The 25,073-nt window shown below is 37.2% G+C and overlaps 1 protein-coding gene across 36 annotated transcripts in view; it reads left to right on the top strand.

The window, feature by feature from the left end:
• Positions 1-25,073, top strand: part of POT1 (protection of telomeres 1) — a 131,926-nt gene that overhangs the window by 31,866 nt on the left and 74,987 nt on the right. For 28 of the 36 annotated variants that reach the window (XR_016231779.1, XR_016231778.1, XR_016231780.1 and 25 more), the window contains 3 exons: positions 1,008-1,118; positions 2,306-2,353; positions 5,488-5,602. Coding sequence is in view for 32 of the 36 variants with exons in the window: in XM_089329508.1 (XP_089185634.1) it covers positions 1,008-1,118; positions 2,306-2,353; positions 5,488-5,602 (274 nt within the window). In the remaining 4 variants the exon portion in view is untranslated. The remainder of the gene's footprint in view (positions 1-1,007; positions 1,119-2,305; positions 2,354-5,487; positions 5,603-25,073) is intronic. The other 8 variants (XM_070071275.2, XM_051848935.3, XM_070071276.2 and 5 more) reach the window with 2 other exon arrangements.

The following is a 25,073-nucleotide window of genomic DNA, read 5'->3' as shown; positions in this document are numbered from 1 at the left end:
GGTGGAAATAACCTAAATGTTCAGTAGATGAATGGAAAAATAGAATGTGGTACATACATGCAGTGGAATAATAATTAGCCATAAAAGGAATATGAACTTCTGATATGTGCTACAGCATAGAAGAATCTTTTACAACATAGAGCAACCTTGAGAATATGCTAAGTGAAATAAGCCAGACACTGAATGACAACTATTGTATGAGCTATTTATATGAATAGATAGAAAACGCAAATTCTTAGATAGACAATAGAGATTGTCAGTATATGAGGGAAGGGGAAAATGTGGAGGTTCTACTCATTGGTTTCAGAGTTTTTGGGGGTCATGGAAAATTTGGGGTGATGGTTGCAGTTTTGTCATCGTAATTAGTTCTATCAGGTATACACTTAAAAATGTTAAAATATTACATTTTATGTTTGCATTTGACTAAATTAAAGAAATACAAACTTGTGCAATAGTTAGCCAATAAGGATATGTAATCAGAATTAAAATGAGGGGCTGGCACCGCGGCTCAATAGGCTAATCCTCTGCCTGCAGCGCTGGCACACCAGGTTCTAGTCCCAGGCGGGGCGCCAGATTCTGTCCCGATTGCTCCTCTTCCAGGCCAGCTCTTTGCTGTGGCCCGGGAGTGCAGTGGAGGATGGCCCAAATGCTTGGGCCCTGCACCCGCATGGGAGACCAGGAAAAGCACCTGGCTCCTGGCTTCGGATCAGCGCAGTGCACCGGCCACAGCGGCCGCTGTGGGGGTGAACCAACAGAAAAGGAAGACCTTTCTCTGTCTTTCTCTCACTGTCCACTCTGCCTGTCAAATAAAATAAAAAGAAAAAGAAAATAAAAAACTATTTCAGAAGAGGTGGCAGTCAAAATTATTTACTCAGTAAGCATTAAATAAGTTTAGGTTAACCAGTTTTCCATTTTATAGGGGTGATTTTTATTTTTAAATAACAATAAATAAGGAATCTTAAGACATTCAGAATTATAGATACTTTGTTGATTTTTTTTCCTTGTAGGACACCATTGCAGTGGCTAGATTTGTTTCACCAGCATCCTCATGTATGAGAAGAGATGGTAAATGTGGCATATTTTTAAAAACACTTGAAGACTACAAATCAGCTGTCTATGTAAGTGTGTAAATTTCAGTCAAATCTTATCGTGGTTTTAATAATAAAGTGATGGGGTAGTGTTAGTATTTTTGTAAGTGCTGAGCAGCTGCTTAATCTAACTAAATTATTTGAGTAGTGAAGTTCAGGCTCCTTTAAAGGTCAGTAAGGCATGTACCAATGCCAGCGCACTTGGTAAAGTGATAAGTATAAGTACACAACCGATCAAAAAAGATAGGGTAAGTGTCGAAGAGATTTTACAAACAAGACCAGTGTAAGCAAATAATGAAGGATAGAATTAAAAGGGAGAGAATGATCCTGCAGGGGAAGCAGGACACACAGCAGACTCATAGAATGGCAAACGCCCAAAACAGCACTCCGGCCTCATACACATACTTGAAATCTACTTTCTATTTAGTGAATGCAATTAGGTAGAATTGGGCCAAGCCATGTACCTTCAGGCCAGCATCTGCCTATTTTTTTTTTCTAGCATGCTCAAAGGCATTGTAAGGGTAGAGGTATCCCTTTTGATATTAAAATTGATAAATTAGACTGAGAGTTGCAGGTTGGGGGTCAAAGTTACATTTCCATTTGTTTTTGTTTCTGAAAAGTTCGGGGTTCAGTGTAGGAAATCTTGATTTAACAACTCTGATTTTCCACTTCTATTGCAATGATAGAAATTTATTCTTTTTTAATATTCTATTTTGAGAAAGGCACTCTTAATTTGTAAGCCTTAACTTTATGCCATTGTATAGAATTTGAGTATTATAGAGTTAAATGTGGAGTTCTATTAGAATTGGAGGTCCAAGGGCCGGTGCTGCGGCTCATTTGGTTAATCCTCTGCCTGTGGCACTGGCATCCCATATGGGTGCCGGGTTCTAGTCCGGGTTGCTCCTCTTCCAGTCCAGCTCTCTGCTGTGGCCTGGAGGGCAGTGGAGGATAGCCCAAGTGCTTGGGCCCCTGCACTCGTGTGGGAGACCAGGAGGAAGCACCTGGCTCTTGGCTTCGGATCGGCATTATTCCGGCCGTAGCGGCCATTTGGGGAGTGAACCAATGGAAGGAAGACCTTTCTCTCTCTGTCTCTCTCTCTCACTGTTTAACTCTATCAAATAAATAAATAAATAAATAAATGAAAAAGGAATTGGAGGTCCATAATTATACTAGAGGTAATTTGTGTACAAATCAATCTTTTCTTTTTTTATTTTCAGGTTTATACTAAACCTCTTAGAGATTTTTCTACAGAATCAATGTCTTTGGTAAGATGATATTTAATTTAATTTAGTTTATGTAGAGTTACACCTCCCACACAGAGACCTAGGTTTGCATGCAAGCATACACATGCAAATATGTTTATAGTCTGATATACTTTATAGCCTGATTTTGAGGTAGTTACTTTAATTTTTTGAGATAGTTAATTTATAGGCTGATTTTTAAATTATTATTGATACAGTGGGATCTGCTTTATAGTCTGAAATAGTATCAACAAAATGAGAAATGGTCTTCCCTATCATTTCTTATAATGTTATTTCTGTTTTATATTTATCTTGTAGTTATTATCTGATTGTTATGTTTTCTAAAATAGCTGCTTTTTTGCATAAGCTATGCTTACATGAGAAAATTAAAAATTAGCTGTTGCTATATAAAAATATTAGTTTTAAAACAAATTGATTTCTTGTTTTTCATTATCATATTTAAACAGCTTATGTGCTGAATTTTATTTTAGCAAGTTATATAACTTTAAATTTTTATATTTTTGAGACATTTTGCTTTTTTTCATTTTTTCCAGTTTTATAAGACTTTGTTATAGCAATACGAAGGTCCCTATTTTGCTATTTGTAGCTGAGTTAAACTAAGAAAGATGGTAATTTGGTAATATTTAATAAAATGATTTTGTTCTACCTATTTTTAAACCTTTGATTTATAATGCAGAGATAGCATACAGAGACTTTTTTACTGGTTGATAATAACTAAAAGATACATTAAACTCTGAATAGTATAATTAAAATCTGTTTTTTGGAGAAATTATAACAAATGAATTGCTGTACATTTTAAATTTGGAACAGCCCCAGGTATTAGTATGTCTCTAAATTGTTCTAGACAAAAGTAAATGGAAAAGCTTCTGAACATAGCAAAAATGTGTTTTTTAGTGGAAGACACATTCTAAAATAAGCGGATTTATTTGCTTCTGTTTTCTTGACTATAAAATGCTCATTTTGCATTTTAACATTTTTAAACTGAGCATGGTGTACCTTATAATTGATTTCAAGAAAACTATTAATTTTTCTTGTCAGTATTTGCAATAATTTTCTGAAAGCCTGTTACCGTTTTTGTAATGTACTACTAACTGGCCTATCTTCAGACTAGAGATGTTTATAGGACTTTTATATTATTTTTCAGTTAAGGAAGAGTTGCCCTTTTCAAGTGACTCGGGGCAATCATTAGATCTTATATTTTCTTGAGGATTTAAGAACATTTGGCCCACTTATGCAATCTTAAGGACAACATTTAAACTATTCCCTGTATGCCTATCCAAGCTATTCTTTCAGGTCCCTGATTATATGATGTTATATCCAATCTCTTGTACATTCTATTCCCTCTGTGTTGTTTATTCTTCACTATTTTGATTTGTTACCATGTTCATAAAGCCTTTGATTCTTACATCATTTTTTTGCCTAATTCCACTATACCTCCCTCAACACAAATATTTTTGTTCTTTGAAATGATTTGACTCTATTTTCTTAAGGAATTGTCTTACATTATTGTGAGATCAAGGAAGACAAATTGTCTGGTACTTGTTGGGAATCTTTATGTAAATGTAATTACCATGTTACCAAGCATGAACTCATTCAAGTATAATAACCAATTAGTCAGAGAATAATTGTCAATTTATTAATTTGCAATGAGAAATATAACTTATCTGCTGTACACACACACATATGGACTGATTTACTGGGAACCCCAAATTAATAATTAGAAGTTGTTTGTTGGTTATCATTTAATAACTATGGTTACTTAAATGTTAGAGCTGTGATAGTCTTCTCCATTCATCAGTATAGGAAGATACTTATTAAGATAGACTACTAGGACCAATTATTTTGTCAGCTAAGCTTATATCTTCTCTCCTCAGTTCCATATGCTGACCATTCTTCTTTCATCATTGATGAGTTACAGCTTTCTTTTATATTAAAATTTGATTAGATTTCTAAGTCCTACGCCTCTTGTGTTTGACTTGAGGGATCATCTTCCTTGAAAAAAACTAATTGGTTTTGATTTAATGTAAAATGTTAACTCTTAGAATGATGAGTAAGCTTATTTCCAGTTGGAGTAGGGATGTTTGGATGATGGGGACACCTGATTGAGACCTTTTAAGGATTTTAGTATATCTCTGTTAAGCTGTAGATACAGCTTTATAAACCACTTTTGCTTTTCTTTCTAAACTTAAGCATAGTTGTTTCAGAGAATAATGTTCTGTTCTCTTATTTTTATTGTGTTGGAGCCATTTATGAATCAAAACCTGACTTCATTTAGGCCTAAGTAAAATTTTTCTAACAGTATGGGGGTGGGGGTTATACCGTGAGTTTTAAAATGATACTAAGGTTAAAAACCAGAGTTCAAATCTCTTAAATTTCTCAGAATTTGCTCTGTCTGATAACATCATGATTTCTTGTCTCCAGTTATGATTTCTTTGCCAAATAAGTTTGGAAAATGCTAACTTAAAAATAGCGAGAATAATCACTGAAAATCCCTTTAGAGGCTTTAATACTTCTGGAGTTACCATAGAAAGAAAAGTTCTCCCAAACTTGCATGACATGGAATTCTTTATTGAAAGAACCAATAATCCAGTTGGCCTTTCAGGACTAATAAAAATGCTTCATTATTTCCAGTTAGTAATACTCTTTTCTTAAATACTCTTTTCTTAAATCACTAACATTGAAGATATATCTGTTCTCTGTTATTGCTTCAGTTTTTATATTATAAATTCACTATATTCTGTTATATTGAAGATGTATTATGTTTTACCTAGAGTACAGGTTAATTGTGCTTTTAGGAGCTGTTGTACAAATGACATAATTTTTAAGCAAAGTAATTCCTGAGAAAAACTAGTTGATGTATATAGGAAACTTTATTAGCTGCACAGTGCCTTGTTTTAGGCTATGGATTCTTTTATTTTTTAGGATTTATTTTTATTTATTTGAAAGGCAGAGTTAGAGAGGCAGAAGCAGAGAGAGAGGTCTTCCATCCATTGGTTCACTCTCCAGATGGAATGGCCTCTTTTAGACACTTACACAGATAAAATAGTTATATGGATTTGCTAATTTACAAATTTGATCATAATATTATTCTAAAGTGTAAATTAAGATTGTTGTATCACTGTATTGTCTTTCTTTAGATTCCAGCAACACATTATATATATACACCCCTGAATCAGCTTAAAGGTGGTACAATTGTCAATGTCTATGGTGTCGTGAAGTTCTTTAAGCCTCCATATCTAAGCAAAGGAACTGGTATGTATTACAATTGGTATAGTCTTTATGTACTAAAACTGCATTATTGGTTTTAAACACAGATCCTCTGTTTTCTAAGTCTTAGAAGCTCAGTTATGGTTTGTAACTATCAGACAACATGAAAGTATGTTTTGGGCCATTTTAATTTATAGAGTAAATATGGTATTAAGACTAAAGTCTAGTTTGACAGTAAGAATAAGTGAAAAGGATGCCAAACAACAATAAAAGATTCAGTGGTAAAGGTAAATACATAATTTTTTTTAAGGACCTATTTATTATTTATTTGAAAGTCAGAGTTACACAAAGAAGGAGAGGGAGGGAGGGGAGGAGGGAGGGGTCTTCCATTTGCTGCCTCATTCCCCAGTTGACTGCAACAGGCAGAGCTGCGCAGATTTGAAGCCAGGAGCCAAGAGCTTCTTCCAAGTCTTCCACGTGAATGCAGGGGCCCAAGGACCTGGGCCATCTTTTACTGCTTTCCCAGGCCACAGCAGGGAGCTGGATCAGAAGTGGAGCAGCCGGGACTTGAACCGGCGCCCATATGGGATGCGGGCACTGCAGGCGGCAGCTCTACCTGCTGTGCCACATTGCTGGCTTCCGTAAATAAACACAGAATACTGTAATAAAATGGTGGTACATAATCACTTTTAATTTTGTTGTATACATTGAAAGGCAATGTAGAACAAATAGAAATATGCTAATGGATATATAATTAAAAAGATAAAAGTTGTGACTTCAGTAATTATGGTGGTAGAAGTAAAAGTGTAGAATTTTTGTATTTGAAGTTCACTTGTCATCAGCATAAAATAAGTTGTTAGGACTAAAAGATGTTTTATGTAAACTACTTGATAATCAAAAAGAAAATAGTGCTATAAAATATACAAAAGAAGATAGAATGAAAATAGAAACATAAAACAGTTAGAAAACAGTTAGCAAATTGACAGTGTCTTTCCTGATCAGTAGTTAATTATAATTAGATTAAGTCTCCCAATCCAAAGCTACAGAATAGGTAAGAAGATTTAAAAAAAAAAATAAAAGACCAACTTTAGATTTAAGGACACATGTAGGCTAGAAGTGAAAGAATAAAGAATGTTTTCTACACAGATGATATCCAAAAGAGGTAGGTGTATCTGTACTTGTTTTAGACAAATAGACTTTTAGATCAAAAACTGTCACCAGAGACCAAGGATGCTGTATAAATAATAAAAGGGTCAGTTCACCAGGAAAATGTTCCATTTGCATATATAGCCAACATCAACGCCTAATATATGAAGCAAACATTGTAGAACTGAACAGGGAGAAATAGCCTCACAATTATAGTAGATTTCAATATGCCACTTTAAATAATGGACCCAATCAGAAGATCATTAAAGAAACAAATTGAACATCACCATGGACCAAATGGGTGTAACAGACATATAAAGAATAGTCCACTGAACTGGAGCATAATATACATTCTTAAATGCACATGGAATATTCTCCAGGATATATTAGGTCACAAAATGAGTCAGCAAATCTAAGATTGAAATAATGCCAAGTATCTTTTTCCAATCACAATGGAGTAAAATTAGAAATCAGTGGCAGGAATAGAAATTGGAAAATGCACAAATATGTACACATTAAGCAGTAACGTTTTGAAGAAACACTGAGTCAAAGAAGAAATTCGAGAATATCTTGAAATAATCAAAAATGGAAAGAACATAGTGGAACCAATGCCGAAAAAACAGTCCTGAGAAGGAGCTTGACAGCAAATGTCTACATTAAAAAAGAACAAGCCAAATAAGCAACCTAAATTTACACCTCCAGTAACTGAAAAGTGAACAAACTAATAGCAAAATGAGCATCAAAAGGAAGGAAAAAGATCAGAGCAGAAATAGGGAATGAATGAATCGGTCAAAAACAAAACTAAGTTTTTTTTTTTTTTTTTTTAATTGAACTATCTTGATAAGCTTTTATCTACACTATGAAAAAAAAAAAAGACTCAGAATCAGAAATGAAAGAGAGTCTATGGTCATACCACCCCAAATGTGCACAATCTCATCTGATCTTAGAAGAAATGAAAGAACAGACAGTCCAACTGATAACACAAAGGATCATAAGAGACTACTATAAAAAATTATATGTAAAGCAAATAGGATAATCTAGAAGAAATAAATGATATTCTATAAGCTTGTAACTTACCAATAGCAAATCATAAGAAAATTGAAAATTCGACAGCTTATAACTAGTAAGGAGATTGAACCTGAAATAAAACAGCCTCCTCCCCACAAAAAAGTCCAGGACTGGATGACTTTACTGGTGAATTCTGCCAAATATTTAAAAAACAATTAATGTCAGTCCTTCTCAAACTGTTCCAAAAACACTGGAAAGGAGGGAACATTTCCAAACTCGTATCTTGAGTCTAGCATTACCCTATAGCAAAATGAAAGATTACAAAAATAGAAGATGTGGTCCAGTATTGCCAATGAACATAGATGCAGAAATTCTCAACAAAGTAGTTGTAAATTAAATTCAGCAGAATTAAAGGATCATATACCTTGGCCAAAGAGATGTCAGCCTGCAAGGATAATTCACAGAATGAGGATAGAAACTGCATGATCCTCTCAATTGACACATAAAACAGTTGACAAAATTCAACACTTTTTATGATAAAAACACTCAATCTAGAAATAAAATTTAATAAAGGTGACATGAAAAGCCCACAGCCAACATACTGATGGAACAGTGAAATGCTGTCAGGATTCCCTCTAAGATCAGGAACAGAGCAAGGCTGCCCGTTTTCCTTACTTCTGGTCAGCATAATAGTAAAATTGCCAATATGAGCAGTTAGACAAGAAAATAAAGTAGAAAGGCATTCAGATTTGAAAGAAGTAAAATTGTGTTTTCAGAAGACATGATCTCTATAGAAGATGCTAAATATGCACATACACACACATCCTACCACACACAAAAGTGTTAAAGAACTAATGAACTAGTGATTGCAAGATTAATAGTTAATGTACAGAAATCATTTGTATTTCTGTATACACTAATAAAGAACAATTTGAAAAAAGAATGATGCAATCTCATTTACAATAGCATCAGGAACTATAAGATATTTAGTAATAAAATGAACCAAGGAAGTGAAAGACTTATGCAGTGAGAAGTAGGAAACATTGCTGAAAGAAATTCGAGACTATATAAGTAAATGAAATGACATCTCATGTTTACAGACTGGAAGACTTAAATATTAAATATTGCTGAAATCTCCATACCACTCATAAAGATATAGATTCAATGCAGTGTTCATCAGAATCCCAATGACATTTTTAATAGAAAATGAAAAATCTATATAGAAACACAAAGGACCCCAAATAGCCAAAACAGTCTCATTGAGGAACAGAGGATGTATAATAGGCAAAGTGGTTAGCTCCTGCAAACCGTAACAGAGTGATTGGATTCAAATACTGGCTTCACTCTCAATTGCAGCTTCCGTTAATGCTCACCTTGGCAGATAGGTAATTGTTTAAGTAGTTGGGTTTTGACCAACCTTCATTGAGTTTCTAGCTCCCAACTTTCCAAAGTTTCTATTCCAACCCTGGCTGTTGCAGGCCTTTGGTGAGCCGACTGGCCGATTTTGTGTGGGGGGGGGGGGGGGTGGAGAAAGAGACGCTCCCTCTAAAAATAGAACTATAAAAATCCTCCTGAGGATTCAAACGAGTTGAAGCTTGGATCTCATAGAGATACTTGTACTCTAATTTTCCTTGCCACAGCATTCACATTAGATAAGTTACAGAGGCAACCTAAATGTCCAATGAGGTATGCCTAGATAAAAAAAAAAATATGGTGTATACATACGTGGAATATCATTCATCTTTTAAAAAGAAATCTTGTCATTTCCAACAACATGGATGACCCCTGAAGGTAATGAACTGAGTGAAATAAGCCATTCACAGAAAGATACTAAGTGATTTCACCTATATGAAGTATAAAGTAGTCTAACTCATAGAAATAAAATGATGGTAGCTAGAGGTTAGAGAGAGGGAAGATGGAGAGCTGGCTGTTCAGTGGATATAAAGTTTCAATTATTTAAGAAAAGTTTCAGAGCTCTGTACATTGTGTATGAGGTTAACAATACTTATAGCGAACTCTTAAAATTTGAGAGAATAAAACTCATATTTTTACTCCATGCAACTCCCCCAAAAAAGATAGATGAAAGAATTAGAAGATTAAATTTAGACCTCCATATCAATTTATGTATATATATACATATATATATAATGCATGTTATATAAAATATGTCTATGTACTTACACACTTGGGTAGTTTTTAAGGTAGATGAAAAGATACACAGCCCATAAATTGTCAGATTATAACAAAAGACTTTTTAAACATACAATAGAGTGCACCATGAATTTTAGTTTATTGTGAACTAATAAGTAAACAGAAAGCATTTCACCTTGGTTTAATTCAGTGTAACTAAATTTAACATTGATTACAGCCAGCTGTTGTAAAAACTCCCATCATTTAAAAAGGCAATATTATTTTATAAAGAACTGAAAAATACTACTGATTGAACTATGTTTGATGTTTAATTTTGTAAGATGTTCCCATATTTCAGAGGTGTTAAAAATATGAAACCATGAATGCTGTTGATGAAATTCTGTCTTCACTGCATGCCAGGAGCTCTGTTCATGCTAGAACACAAAGATGTCACTGAATCATGATGAAATCATCTTATTTATAAAGATACACATATTATTGAGGAATGAGCTAGGAGTGTATACTTGAGTAGGTCAAGTAGGGAGATGTCTGTTTTCTTCCACAAGGTCATCTTAATATATGACATAAAACCATATTCTGTATAAATGACAATATGAGGACTTTTAAATAGAGATAATTTTGAAATACTCTGGACCAGTGTGAAGACTTCAAAGGTATGTTTTCTGAAAAATCTTTATGATTTCTCTTTTAGAGAAAAGGAAACATTAAACACTAAAGTTGAATCAGAAATTTTTGTTTATTAATTTTTCAAGTATTTTCGTTCCAGCTTTACATTTCCCAAAACTACATTCCCTGTATCAGCATCTCACTCAACGTATACTCCCATCCTTTTTCCTTAGTAGTTTTCTCTGACCTTCAAAATTTTCCTCGAATTTTATATGTGCTTCTTCTTGGAATTAGCCATAAAAGTTGGTCACTATGATCCTTGTAGAGTTGTTATAGCTGCTTGAGTTCGGCCTGTCAAAGTTAGGAATAAGCTACATTACTGTTAGCAGTGCCCAGCTAACTTGGTAGGAGATATATATATATATATATATATATTTTTTTTTTTTTTTTTTTACAGGCAGAGTGGACAGAGAGAAAGGTCTTCCTTTGCCATTGGTTCACCCTCTAATGGCCGCCGCGACCAGTGCGCTGCAGCCAGCGCACTGCACTGATCCAAAGGCAGGAGCTAGGTGCTTATCCTGGTTGTAGGAGATACAATTTAAAAAGGCTGTTGTCCTTGACATATTGTAACTTGTCATTGCAAAATTTCAAATTGATCAGCAAATATATCATTTTCAAAAGCAACCTAGAAATAATTAGAATAAAAAGATACTGTTTTTAAAACAGTATAATTATGTTTTATTTTGATAATAAATCCTGCATAAAAAAGCGAAAGCTATGGAAGACAATGTTTATCATATATGTATATATCTTCTATATCTCAAGTGTATGTGTATGTATATATCTGTATCTCAAATCTGACATATATTTAGTTGGATCTAGTTCCTTCCATTCTTTGATAACAGATTCATGGCTAGTAATGAGCCATCTGTTCTGATAGACATAATATGTTTGTTTCTTCTGAGATACTAAATTAAAATGAATGTCATCAATTTTATCTGAATGTAGTCATCAAAACATCAAAAATCCATCTTCAGGCATAGCAGGTATCTTTACTACTAGCCAAACAGTAGAATTTGAGAACTATCCATCTTATAGCTTTAGTTATATTTTTATTTCTGTTGATAGAACTCATCCTTCAACAGGAATAAGTGCTATAGGAAGGTCAGTCAGATAACACACATTTGTCAGGAAAGGATCAACTTCATCAGTATTACTGTAGAGAACTACTGGAAAAATATATAGCAACAGTCCGCAGCTGTGCCTTTAAAAAAATATGTAAAGCAGTATTTTAGAAATACAGAGCCACAGTCTGAATAACATACAAATGTATGTAACTACTTATGTGGAGGAAAATTACCTGCATCAACCCAAATTTAGATAGGTAGTTATAAAAATTTATTATCCATCATCAGCTAGAATTTTTCATTAAAGTTCATTTTATGAATGTTAGGTTCAGTGTAGTGGGTGAGTTAGGTGCAATTTGCCATGCTTATTCCTTGACTATAATTTTTCTTGAAGACTTTGTTCTCATCCTGAGTAATAATGATTACATAGGACCCTTAGCATGCTATCTTCTTTCTGGTACCAATCTTATTCTAGAAACAAATGCTTGTTTTTCTAAGGTTTATATTGAAAGTTAGAGGAATTTTAGCTTTTATGCTTTTACAAAAATCTCTCAGTCTTGTTAAAAGATGGGGGGCTGGCACTGTGGCGCAGCAGGTTAATGCCCTGGCCTGAAGTGCTGGCATCCCATATGGGCGCCGGTTCTAGTCCTGACTACTCTTCTTCTGATCTGGCTCTCTGCTATGGCCTGAGAAAGCAGTGGAAAATGGCCCAAGTCCTTGGGCCCCTGCACCTGCATGGGAGACCCAGAGGAAGCTCCTGGCTTCAGATTGGCACAGAGCCCCAGCTGTTGTGGCCATTTGGGGAGTGAACCATCAGATCGAAGACCTCTCTCTCTGCCTCTCCTCTCTCTGTGTAACTCTTTCAAATAAATAAATCTTGAAAAAAAAAAAAAAAGATTGTGTAATACTATAGATACTAACACTCTATACCAGTTGTGGTAAGATTCATCATGGAAACAAAAAATTCCTGAAAGTTTATGAAATCAACATACATTAAAATGTCATTGTATAATCAGGCTTAACTTTGATCGTGGCTCATTATGCCTATTGAAATGACCTGTGTGATATAGGAAGACAAGGCAATTCCCTGTTTTGTAGGACTGTTGAGATTTTATAGTTGATTTTCTCTGGTGTCTTTGTTCATGCTTTTAGCAGAGAGATTGGGATGAATTTTCTTCTCCTAGTATGTAGTACATTTCTTCAGAAGAGGACTGTTTTTTTTTCTTTTTTCTTTTTTTTTTCTTTTTTTTTTTTTTTTTTTTTGACAGGCAGAGTGGATAGTGAGAGAGACAGACAGAGAGAAAGGTCTTCCTTTTGCCGTTGGTTCACCCTCAATGGCTGCCACGGCTGGAGTGCTGCGGCCGGCGCACCGCGCTGATCCGAAGGCAGGAGCCAGGTGCTTCTCCTGGTCTCCCATGGGGTGCAGGGCCCAAGCACTTGGGCCATCCTCCACTGCCTTCCCGGGCCACACCAGAGAGCTGGCCTGGAAGAGGGGTAACCGGGAAAGAATCCGGCTCCCCGACAGGGACTAGAACCCGATGTACCGGCGCCGCTAGGTGGAGGATTAGCCTGTTGAGCCGCGGCGCCGGCCAGAAGAGGACTTTTTAGATGTTGCCCAATTTTTAATCATGGAGCAGCATTTTTATGGTTATCTTTACAGGAATTTTGGAGGGTTCTTTTTGCATTCTTATCCGTGGCAAGGAGTGAGATTAAAAGAAAAAGGAGTCTCACATTTTATACATTCTCAAGAACTTCCCTTTTAAACAGTTCAGTATCCATTTTTGTTTTTATCTTTTATTGTAAATTGCAAAGAGAAGGCCCAATTTTGCTTTGTTTGTAATTTAATTATAGTAAGGTTGTTGGGGGCCTATCTCTAGTGATCTTAAATGTTTCAGTTTATGACTTTTCACTTTCATAAGGTATAATGTTGATACCCACTTAGAGTGCTTCTCAAGCTTTTTGTGTTCTCAGAAGTTATTGAAGACCCCAATGAGCTTTTATTTATGTGGATCATAGTTTAGATATTTAATATTAGAAATTACATTAAAAATTATATTACTTGCCTAACATAAGTAACAGTTTTAATAAAAATGTTTCAAAATATAGAGAAGTGTAGTCTTTTTTCACATATTAAAGATTCCTTTATCTTCAAAATGATAATAGGATAAGTGGGATTTTCATGTATCTTTGGCATTCAGTATACTGCATTGTTTCAGAAAAAGTATGTGAAAAATTTTGGCTTCACAGTAATAGGAAGTTGGAAAGAAGACTATGTCCACAGCCTTTTCTGATCATTTTGGGTATTATTTTAAACTACACCAAAAATTAGTAAGGTTTCTTGCATTGAACAATGTAAAACCAACAAACATACTTTTTGTGTTGAATTAAAATCCACTGATCTGTCTTACACTTGAAATGGATCTTTTTGTTCTCCTTGAGTTGTAATGCATAGATCATTTTTAAAAAATTAATTTTCTGACACGCAGAGCTTCTAAATGTTAGTGTATTTCATTGTCCTGCACCATACTGTCGCTCCCCCTCTTTGCAGAAGAACGACACTAGACCCTGCGCTGTTCTTTTGTCTGCTCGGCCTTTCCCGGGTTTGCTGCTGGTCCTTCCCGGGTTGGCTGCCGATCCTTCCACCTCCTTTCTTTTTATTTTTTGGCATTGATACGCGCCTGTCTTTGGTGCCCCGCGGCGCACACTCTGCTCTGCTTGCTAGAGTTGCCCACAGGTGCTTACAAGCCCTACCAATCAGGCAAACCGAATCCGGGTCCTCTCTTCGCCATGTTGTGAGGAGGTTTTTAGGCGCTGATGCGTGCCTGTGTTCAGTGCCTTGCAGTGCACGCTCTGCTAGAACTGCCTGCAGGTGCTTATCGCCTTACTAATCAGGCAGACCGAATCCAAGCCCTCTCATTGCCATATTGTGGGGAGACTTATTGATGTTGATTCGTGCCTATCTTCGGTGACCTGTGGCTCATACTCTGCTCGAGCTGCCTGCTGGTGCTTATCGCCTAATCAGGCAGACCGAATCCAAGCCCTCTCATTGCCATGTTGTGGAGAGGCCTTATTTTTCTCTATTTCTCCATCTCCGGGCATTCCTATATCTCCTATTTTACTTCTATCTGCCAGCATTCCTATTTCTCTCATTTTACTTCTAAACTTCTGTTTCTCTTATCCCTGCGGCTTCCTGGCACCCGCCCCGAGGCGGCTTCTCGGTGCCTCGCCCCGCAGCGGCTTACCTGCTCTGTGCGGCTTCAGCCCGCACTTCTCTCATCTGCGCAGCTTCGCGTGCGCTCTCCACGGTCTCTGCGCCCTTTGCGCCCGCCCCATAGCCTCCACGCTAGCCCCGCGCTCCCTATCTACTCGCACCCCGTGCGCTCTCTCCGCTTGTGCCCCGCGCGCTTTCTCTGCGTGCGGCGGCTTCCGCGAATCACAGCCTAGCTCACGTTTCCGCTTCTCGGTTTTCAGTCTAAGTTCCCCGGGCTAACCTGATGAATTCCAACCTAGCTTATGTCTCCGCTTTTCGGTTTGGCTTCCCGTCTTTTGCTCCCCAGACTAATCTGACGGATTCCAACCTAGCTTATGTCTCCGCTTCTGGTTTTAGTTTTTTGCCTTTTGTTCCCCGGGCTGACTTGACGAATCCCAACCTAGCTTACGTCTCCGCTTTGGCCTACCCCCGCGGCTTCATTTTCCCTAACATATTTTTCTCTACCCGGTATATTTTCTAACTTTCTTCCAACAATATTTCTCTCTCATTTCTCCTGGCTTCTCCCCACAGTCCATATCCGAGTCTGTTTCTTCTAGCTTTCACTTTCGCTTTTAATATTAGATTTCTCCCAGCTTCCCCCCGTAGTCCGTATCCGAGTCTGTGTTTCTTCTTGCTTTCACTTTCACTTTCAACCCTAGATTTCTCCCGGCACTTTTTCCGTCCGGCTTTTCCCTAGGCTCTTTGCTAGTCTCTCTCTCCGGTATTTTCCCACTTCTTCCCGTTTCTTCCCTCCTAGGCTTCCTATCCGAGTCACGGCACCATTATCCCTCCTAAGCTTCATATCTGAGTCAGGGCACCATTATCCCTCCTAGGCTTCATTTCCGAGTCACGGCACCATTATGTTGCTCCCCCTCTTCGCGGAGGAACGACACTAGACCCTGAGCTGTTCTTTTGTCTGCTTGGCCCTTTCCGGGTTTGCTGCTGGTCCTTCCCGGGTTGGCTGCCGATCCTTCCACCTCCGTGGAAGGGCGGCTCCCCCTGCCACTTTCCCCACTTCCGCAGGGGAGTGGCACACCACCGGCCGGCTCTCTCGGGGGCTGGTCAGATGTTATCCGGATGTTTCTGGTGCGTGTTGTCTCTCTCCTCCTTTATAGTCCTCTTCCACCAATCCCAACTCTGCTACCCACATGCTGAGCACGCTGCTCTCCTCCAATCAGGAGCAAGATCAGCTCCTGTAGCTCATCAGTCAAATTGGCGAGAGGCAGCTTTGTAGAAGTTGTTTACTCCTTTCCCAGCGCCATATTGTGGGAGAGCAGATGCATAGAATAAGTCTTAATTCCAGTAACTTAGTCTAGTCCGAGTTGCTCCCCACACCATACAATACCAAAACATCCTAGTAACCAGAAGTTCACACCTATTTATGCCATCCATCAATTCCATCAAAGAAATGTTAATGTTTCTAAGTGTCTGGAAGCTGCTGAGATCATTTGATGGATCAAACTTTTCTAAAATTCTATGGTTTGCCTAAAAATTTGATGTCATTGACCAAAAAATCCGTATTTCATTCATTTTTCAAAAAAAAAATTAGCAAATATACTGAATCCCAGTTTTTGTATCCATCATGCTTTCAAGTGAAAGTGCTATCCCATGCAAAAAGTAGCTAGTTCTGCTCAGAACTCCTAATATATGTGCTTTTCCTTAGGCCAGAAATCAAACTGTAGTACTTTTTTTTATTTTGTTATATACACATATGATGTCAAAAAGAAATGTTTTCTAACGTCAAAATTAAAAATTTATGCTGCTTTTTTAGAGAACATCCTTATTTGCAAGTAAAATCATTTTGGTTTTTGTCTAAATGTGAGAGTGTGGTGGTGAAGAAGATAATGAACATTAGTGCATCACTACCTTTATTCTTGCCAGTTCACCATTGCCACATCATCATTCTGAATGTCAATGTAGTTAAAAATGTAGGTAACTTACTAGTGTTCTTTAAAAGTTGTTTTGACTTTGGACACCATTAGAACAGTCTTCCCTCTGTGGTCTGTGGATCACACTTTGAGGACTGCTGCCTTTCTGAAATGAAAACTTTCTTCAGACTGACACAGTGGATCATCCAGTGAGCTTTGTCTTAAGTTTTAAGCTAAATATTAAATCTTTTTGGCTCTTGGTTATCCTTTGGCTCCAGTGCAGTTGTCTTGTCTCCCTGGCATTTAGTCTTACCTGGTAAATACAGTAAGACATGTTATGCTATTTTCCTTTAGAAACCCTGTGTCCCTAGTGAATTTTCTTTTCAGTACCAGGATTCTTCTGTGCGAGGTTGATAGTATCATATCTAAAATCAACTAATTGAGGTTCCACTGGAAATTCAAACTGGAATTCCCTTGTGTTCCTTCAGATATATACTTTTTATTTCATATGCCAACATCTTTTGGCGCTGTATCTTGACAGTATCTTCAGATAGTAGATATTTTGTTAAGACAGATCCTAAGGTTATATGGAGGTTTATTAGAAAAGAATGTTATGATTAGCAATAGAAGAAACAGCTGCAGCTGCTGCTGCCGCTGACCAGCAATTTATATAATAGTTAAGCAAGTTCCAAGTGCCATACTAAATTCTACATGTAATCATATACTTAACTCTAACAGCAACCATATGAAAGGAGTACTTCCATTATCCTAATTTTTCAGACAATGAAATTAAGGTAAAAAGGGACTCATGATTTTCATTGTCTTCCACAGACTTACAGTACCATATTGCTTAAGTAATGAATGTCATGCATTAATTTTGTAAAGGTGATTGATCAGCTACTATGTCTAACACACTGTCTACTGAAAAAAATGTAATCCTAAATCCAGAAGTCTGTTTTTCTGTTCTCTAGTTAAAGGTGTCTGTTTCTCCTCTCTAATTCTTTAGAAGTTGGCACTGTATAGAGGCACTTCAAAAAGTTCGTGAGGAAACAGTGGATTTAAAAGATAAAAATACAATGTGAGAGATTGCATAGAGGAACAAGTTTCTTTCTGGCTTCAGGCTAACCAGATATCCCTGACTGTTGCAGGCGTTTGTGGAGTGATCTAGCAGATGCAAGATTTCATTCTAGTTTGTCTCTGTCTTTCTCTTTGTCTCTCTTCCTTTCAAATAAATTTTTTTAAAAAATAATATAAGTATAAACTTTATTTCTCAGAGCAAACTCCAAGTTCAAGAGACTTTTATAAGTGATATTTGCCATCTAGTCCACCCTTAAGAGAACTGGGGATTCAAAGCATTTAACCTTGTCAGTGTGTCTTTTTTTTAACTTACTATCTAAAGAAAAATGGGTACTTTTTGAAGATTTTGTAAGATTAGGAAACAAAACAGAAGAAGGGGCCAAATCATGACTCTCGGACAATTTTACATGTTGAGAGAAGTGAGCAGCAGCATTGTCATGGAGAAGGATTCTCTGGTGAAACTTTTCCAAGTGTTTCCCTGCCATCACTTTGGCTATCTTTCTCAAAGCAGTCTCCTGAGAAGCAGATGTTTTCATCTTTTGGCCCTTCAGAAAGTCAAAGCAAAATGCCTTGAGCATCCTAACTAAACCGCTGCCATGACCTTTGTGCTTGACTGGTTCACTTTGGCTTTGACCAAACTGTGTCCATTTGTTGGTAGCCATTGCTTTAATTGTGCTGTGTTTCCAGGGTCCTTCCTGTAAGACCGTGTTTCATCTTCTGTTAAAGTTTTTAGGTATGATTCAGAATGTTGCTTCTACTCATTTGAAACCTCCACACTAGGCCCTGCTCTTGTGTGGCTAATCTGGGCACATGGTTTGGCACCCATTGAGAAAAAATTTGCTGTACTTTAATTTTCAGTCAAAATTGTGTGAGGTGAACCAGTTGAGATGTCTTTGTTGGCTACTGCTTCTGGTGTTAACTATTAGGCTTTTACAATGAGGGCACAAACATTAATTTTTTTTCCTTATAAATTGATGTAGATAGATGGTATACCACTGTAGGTGTCACCTTCACCTCATCTCTTCCCTTTTTAAGAAAAGTCATCTGTTTGTAAATTGCTGAATTTGGAGGGCATCATCCCTATAAACTTTGTAAAGCAGCTGTTGATTTCACTATAAAATTAATGTTTTAGTTCAGTTTAAGGATAATTTATGTTGGCCTTATAGGGTCTGTTTGTTTCATTTTGATTTTAAGCTAGAAAGACACTTTTTATTTAAGGTATACAAACTTCATGCATTTCGTATATACAGATTTAGGAACATAGTGATTCTTCCTATCGTACTCTAACTCTTGCACTCCCGTCCTCCTTCCTCCTCCCTCTGCTATTCCCATTCTCATTTTTTTAAAGCAATCTATTTTCAATTACTTTATACTTATTAGATTAACCCTACACTAAGTAAAGAGTTCAACAAATATTATGAAAAAAAAAAAAAAAACTGTCCTCAACAATCAAAACAAGGCCTGTTCAAAGTCATCTCAAAGTGTCAATTTCACTTCTATAGATTACCTTTAGGTACTCCATTAGTTATCGCAGATCAGGGAGATCATACAGTATTTGTCTTTTTGGGACTCGCTTATTTCACTAAGTATAATGTTTTCCACATGCATCCATCTTGTTGCAAACAACAGGATTTCAATTTTTTTTTACCTGATGTGTAGTATTCCATATGTATATGTACACAACATAATTTTATGCGCTCTTCAATTGATGGACATCTGAGTTGATTCCATGTCTTGGCTATTGTGAATTGAGCTGCAATGAACATGGGGTTACAGATCAATCTTTCATATGCTGATTTCTTTTCACTTGAATAAATTCCCAGGTGTGGGATGGCTGGGTCATATGATAGGTCTATATTCAGATTTCTGAAGTATCACCATTCTGTCTTCCACAGTGGCTGCACCAGTTTATAGTCCTACCAGCAGTAGATTAGGGTACCTTTTTCTCCACATCCTCACCAGTATCTGTTTGTTGATTGCCGTATGAAAGCTATTCTGACTGAAGGTGAGGTGAACCTCATTGTGGTTTTGATTTGCATTTTGCATGTGACTAGTGATCCTGAGCATTTTTTAAAATTCTTTTGAAAAACACCTGTTCAAGTCCTTTGCCATAGGGGCTGTTTTTAAACTTTCTTTTTTTCTTTTTCTTTTTCTTTTTTTTTTTTTTTTTTTTTTTTTACAGGCAGTGGATAGTGAGAGAGAGAGAGACAGAGAGAAAAGTCTTCCTTTGCCGTTGGTTCACCCTCCTACGGCCGCCGCGGTCAGCGCACTGCGGCCGGCACACTGCACTGATCCGAAGGCAGGAGCCAGGTGCTTCTCCTGGTCTCCCATGGGGTGCAGGGCCCAAGCACTTCGGCCATCCTCCACCGCACTCCCTGGCCACAGCAGAGAGCTGGCCTGGAAGAGGGGCAAGCGGGACAGAATCCGGTGCCCTGTCCGGGACTAGAACCCGGTGTGCCGGCACCGCAAGGCGGAGAATTAGCCTAGTGAGCCATGGTGCCGGCCTAAACTATTATCTTTCTTACTATCTCTAGCTAGATCTTGTCCCCCCCATGTGTTATAACAAGATAATGACTTTATTTTGGTGCAAAAATTCTGAAGTCCATGGATAGCTTTTTAAATACACATTTCATGAAGACTCCTCATATAATCCCTCTTCTGAAAAATGTTTGCTATGTTCTTGTACACCATTTGTTTTACATAGTATATAGATACAGTTGATTTTAGTGACACATTGAAAATCTTCACTCAGATAAGTTATTTTTTTCAATTAGAAATTTTTTAACCATTCACTGTTTATCTGTAAAATCTTGTAAGTCAGGTCTTATCCTGAACTCTTCTAAGTAGGAATTAACCAATGTATCAGTCCATTCCCTCTAGTAGAGCTCTATTCTTAGAAGAATTGAAATCTTACAATTTTATTTGTTCTCAAACCTGTTACTACTCTTTTTGCTTGTTATTGAAATAGTTATTATTAGTTGTTATTGAAATTACTTAACTTCATTAAATATTGTATAAACAATGAAATACTTTGTGTGAAAACTAAATGAAAAGCTTTAGAAAGACATTCAAAAGCAGTGAGATGGATTTGTCGCGTGGGCTGCAGTTTGCAAAACCCTGATTTGTAATAATGTGCTTTCCCATTTCTCTACCTGCCACTCTCAGTTCAACTCCAATTTAAGTAGCGTTATGCTAAGGCTGGTGTTGTGGTGCAGAGGGTTAAGCGTCCACATGCAACAACACTAGCTTCTCATATCAGAGCACTGGTTACAGTCCTGGCTGCTTCACTTCTTTTTTTTTTTTTTTTTTTTTTTGGTAAAGATTTATTTATTTGATTTGAAAGTCAGAGTTACACAGAGAGAAAAGGAGAATCAGAGAGAGAGGTCTTCCATCCACTAGTTCACTCTCCAATTGGCCGCAATGATAAGAGCAGCGCTGATCCGAAGCCAGGAACCAGGAGCTTCTTCTAGGTCTCCTGTGCTGGTGCAGGGGCCCAAGGACTTGGGCCATCTTCTACTGCTTTCCCAGGCCATAGCAGAGAGCTGAATTCGAAGTGGAGCAGCCGGGACTCCAAGAGGCACCCATATGGGAGGGGGTGCCAGCACTACAGGCAGTGGCTTTACCTGCTATGCCACAGCTCTGGCCCCTGCTTCACTTTTTTTTTTTTTTTTAAACAGGTAGAGTGGACAGTGAGAGAGAGAGAGAAAGGTCTTCCTTTTCTGTTGGTTCACCCCACAGTGACCGCTTTGGCCGGCGCACCACACTGATCCGAAGCCAGGAGCCAGGTGCTTCTCCTGGTCTCCCATGCGGGTGCAGGGCCCAAGGACTTGGGCCATCCTCCACTGCACTCCCAGGCCACAGCAGAGAGCTGGACTGAAAGAGGAGCAACGGAGACAGAATCCGGTGCCCCAACCAGGACTAGAACCCCATGTGCCGGCGCCGCAGGCAGAAGATTAACCTCTTGAGCCGAGGCGCCGGCCCATGCTTCACTTCTGATCCAGGTTCCCACTAATGCACTTGGGAAGGCAGGAGAAGATAGCCCAAATGCCTGGGACCCTGCTGCCCATGTGGGAGTCCAGGTTGGAGTTCCTGGCCTGATTCCTTGTTTGGCCTGGCCCACACCTGCACTTTTAGCCATTTGGGGAGTGTGCCAGCAGATGGAAGCTCTCTTTGTCTCTCTCTACTTATCTGTCAGACTGTCTTTCACATAAATCTTTTAAAAAATAAATAACCACACATTTAAACAGGCATCTTTCTCAATTGTCTTGGTCTTCCTACTAAGATTTAACTCCAGGAGACATTCTTTTTTGGTCTCTCTTCTGCCTTTTGTTCATTTGGTTTATTACTCTAAAACCAAATCTTAGTTATTATTCAGTATAAAAATGGCATATATTGTAAACTTCATAGCAGTGAATTCTTATAGTGTCTTTCAGCGATGATCTTGTGGTGTTTCTGTGGAATAAATTTGGAAGTAAAATTTCATAGTAGTGATATGTTAATTCTTCAGTAATGAACACTACATTTTTTTAAAAAATGATTATTTATTTGAAAGAATGACGAAGAGGGAGAGACACAGGAAGTGAGATCTTCCATCTTCTGGTTAATTCCCCAGAAGGCCACAGCAGTCAGGGCTGCACCAGGCTGATGTCAGGAGCTAGGACTACAACCAGGTCTCCCACGTAGGTGGCAGGGACTCAAGCACTTGAGCCATCTTCTGCTGCTTTTCCTAGGCCTTTAGCAGGGAGCTGGATCAGACTGGATCATCCGGGACACAAACTGGTGCCCAGTGCCAGCTGCTTGAAACTCAATATTATTATTACAGTTCAGGACAAATGGATGAAGTAGCTAAAATAGTTCACACACACACACACACACACACACATATATATATATATATATATATTACAATATATATATTGTAGTTTATACACTCAGAATTCTGAACAGGCAGATATACCCTCTTTGGCACACACAATAGTTGCCTCTGCATTTTGGGCATCCCATGAGATTATGTCTCCCTCTCTTGTCAGTCCACTCCTATATTAACCCCCAACCTGACATAGTCATTACTAGGTAGGGAAGAGTTGAGAGGAAGGAATAGGTGCATTGTGTCTCTATTTCTGAGTGTGTATGTGTAAGTTTAGAATGTTAGTGCATATATATGTGTGTGTGTGTGTAGCCAAGACAAAGTTCCTTTGTGAAAGTATATGGGGTTATAGTATTTGTATTTGAAAAAGGAGAACTTTTCTGATTTGCACACTTGCACTGCAAAAGCTACTGGTGGCACTTTAAGGGCCCCTAGATAACGGGCCTATTAGAGATGTTTCTCAGAGTGTCACTTTCAGTCTTTTGCAGTGCATCATTATCTTTTGGAAGGTCAACTTTTTCTGAGGAAAAACATAATAGAAATGGAACACTTGTTAATATTTAAAATTTAGATTAAGCCTGAATTTCTATTTATTTATTTATTTTTTTAGTCAAAAGTACCAGTAACTTATTTCAGTTGTTGCATTCTTCAGTATTACATAATGCTACAAAGACTGAGGTCTGTCATTTTATCTTAGCTGGCATTTAAGTTCAGTGAATTTTATTTATGCAGTTAGATCTGCAATATTGTTCTTGCAGTATACCCCAGTTTACAAGAGTGGATTATTTTGAAGCATTTAAAGTGAGAGGAGAAATATAAAATCACTGCAGCTTGAAATGAGCATGTAAACACTGAATAGCTATCCAGTATACATAAGAAATATTCTCTTAAAAATGAATCTGTGATACGTGATTTTGCAGAAGCTGCTAACAAACAATGTAAAACGATCAAATCTGATGATGTTACCTAATTTGGATTTTCTAACAACAGTGATCTCTTGTGATCACTTTATATTTCCTGAAGTTTATAATCGATTTTTGTTTTTGTTATTATCATTCATAGGGAAATAGTAGTATGTCTTCACAATATCCTCAAGTTGATGTAAATATGTAGCTGTGTGTGGTTATATTTAATTTATTTTTTATTTCAAATTACCAAATAATAGAACATATTTATGGGGTACAATGTGATGTTTTATTGTATATGTACATTGGGGAATAATTAAACTGATTATTATCTCACTTATGATTTTGGGGAAGAGAACATTTAAAATCTAATTTTTAAATAATTTTGAAATGTATAATACATATAATTAACTGTGGTCACCATGTTGTACAACAGATCTCAGAAACTTACTCTATTTGTCTGACTGAAACTTTGTATTCATTGGTCAACATACTCGTATTCCCCATCCCTCTGAAATTCTGATATTCATGACAACAAGGATGAATCTGGAAGGCAATATTAAATGATTACTCTTTAAACAGAGGTTCTCTTTTGCTCTCAGCTCCCTTCTGTCTGCTATGATACAGAGCAGTTGCTTGGTAGACCTTCTGTCTGGCTATCAATATAGTAGTTTCACGACTATTGTCTTTAATCTACATTTTCCTATTTTAGTGATCTTCCCATTGTTTTTCTAGACAGCAAAAAAAAGATTGTAAGGACTAAAATTTCTGATTTGCTAAAGTCTGAAAATGTTCTTAATCTGTCATTATACTTGATAGTTTTATCAGGTTTTATAAAATTCAAAGATAAAAATTATCACACTTTTGAAGCCATGGCTCTGCTGTCTTCAGTAGCCATAGTCATATTGATAGAGACATTTAATGCTTATCTACTTTTAAGTCATACATAGTTGACCTATTTTATTCTGTAGAGAATTTTTTTGTTCTCCAGTTTCATGGTAATTTGTTTTGATGTGATCATTAATCCTGTTTGCTTTCAGTGGCCTCTTTTATTTGGAAAACTGTGGCATTCATTTCCAGTAACTTTTCTTTCTCTGTTGAACAAGTTATTTTTGGGACCTCTGTTGGCCAGATATTGTACTTAAAAGATTTATTTGAGGGTGTGTCATACACTGTACTAGTGAAATCAATTTTGTGGAATGAAATAACAAATATTATCTGGTTATGATTTTTAGCCTGGGATGCAGAAGTGTATCGAGTAGGAATAGTAAGCAGAATATTTTAGTGTGGCTCTTTTGCCCTTGAATTATTTTATAGAGTATTTGTTTGCTGTTGACTGTTCCACAAAAGCATAGGAAACCTAAAGTTAAGAAAGACCTGTATTCTTACTACATGAATTCCTATGACAATATATCTTACAGAAAAATTTACTTAATCATCTATACACTTAAGGTAACTATAGAAATCTTCAGTTCCCCAGGGTTTTAAAGAAAATTGTGTAAGGAAAGAGG

Source organism: Oryctolagus cuniculus, chromosome 3, assembly GCF_051225735.1.
Source record: "Oryctolagus cuniculus isolate XC-2025 breed Fujian yellow rabbit chromosome 3, ASM5122573v1, whole genome shotgun sequence".
NCBI lineage: Eukaryota > Metazoa > Chordata > Mammalia > Lagomorpha > Leporidae > Oryctolagus > Oryctolagus cuniculus.
This window is presented reverse-complemented; position numbering and strand designations above follow the sequence as displayed.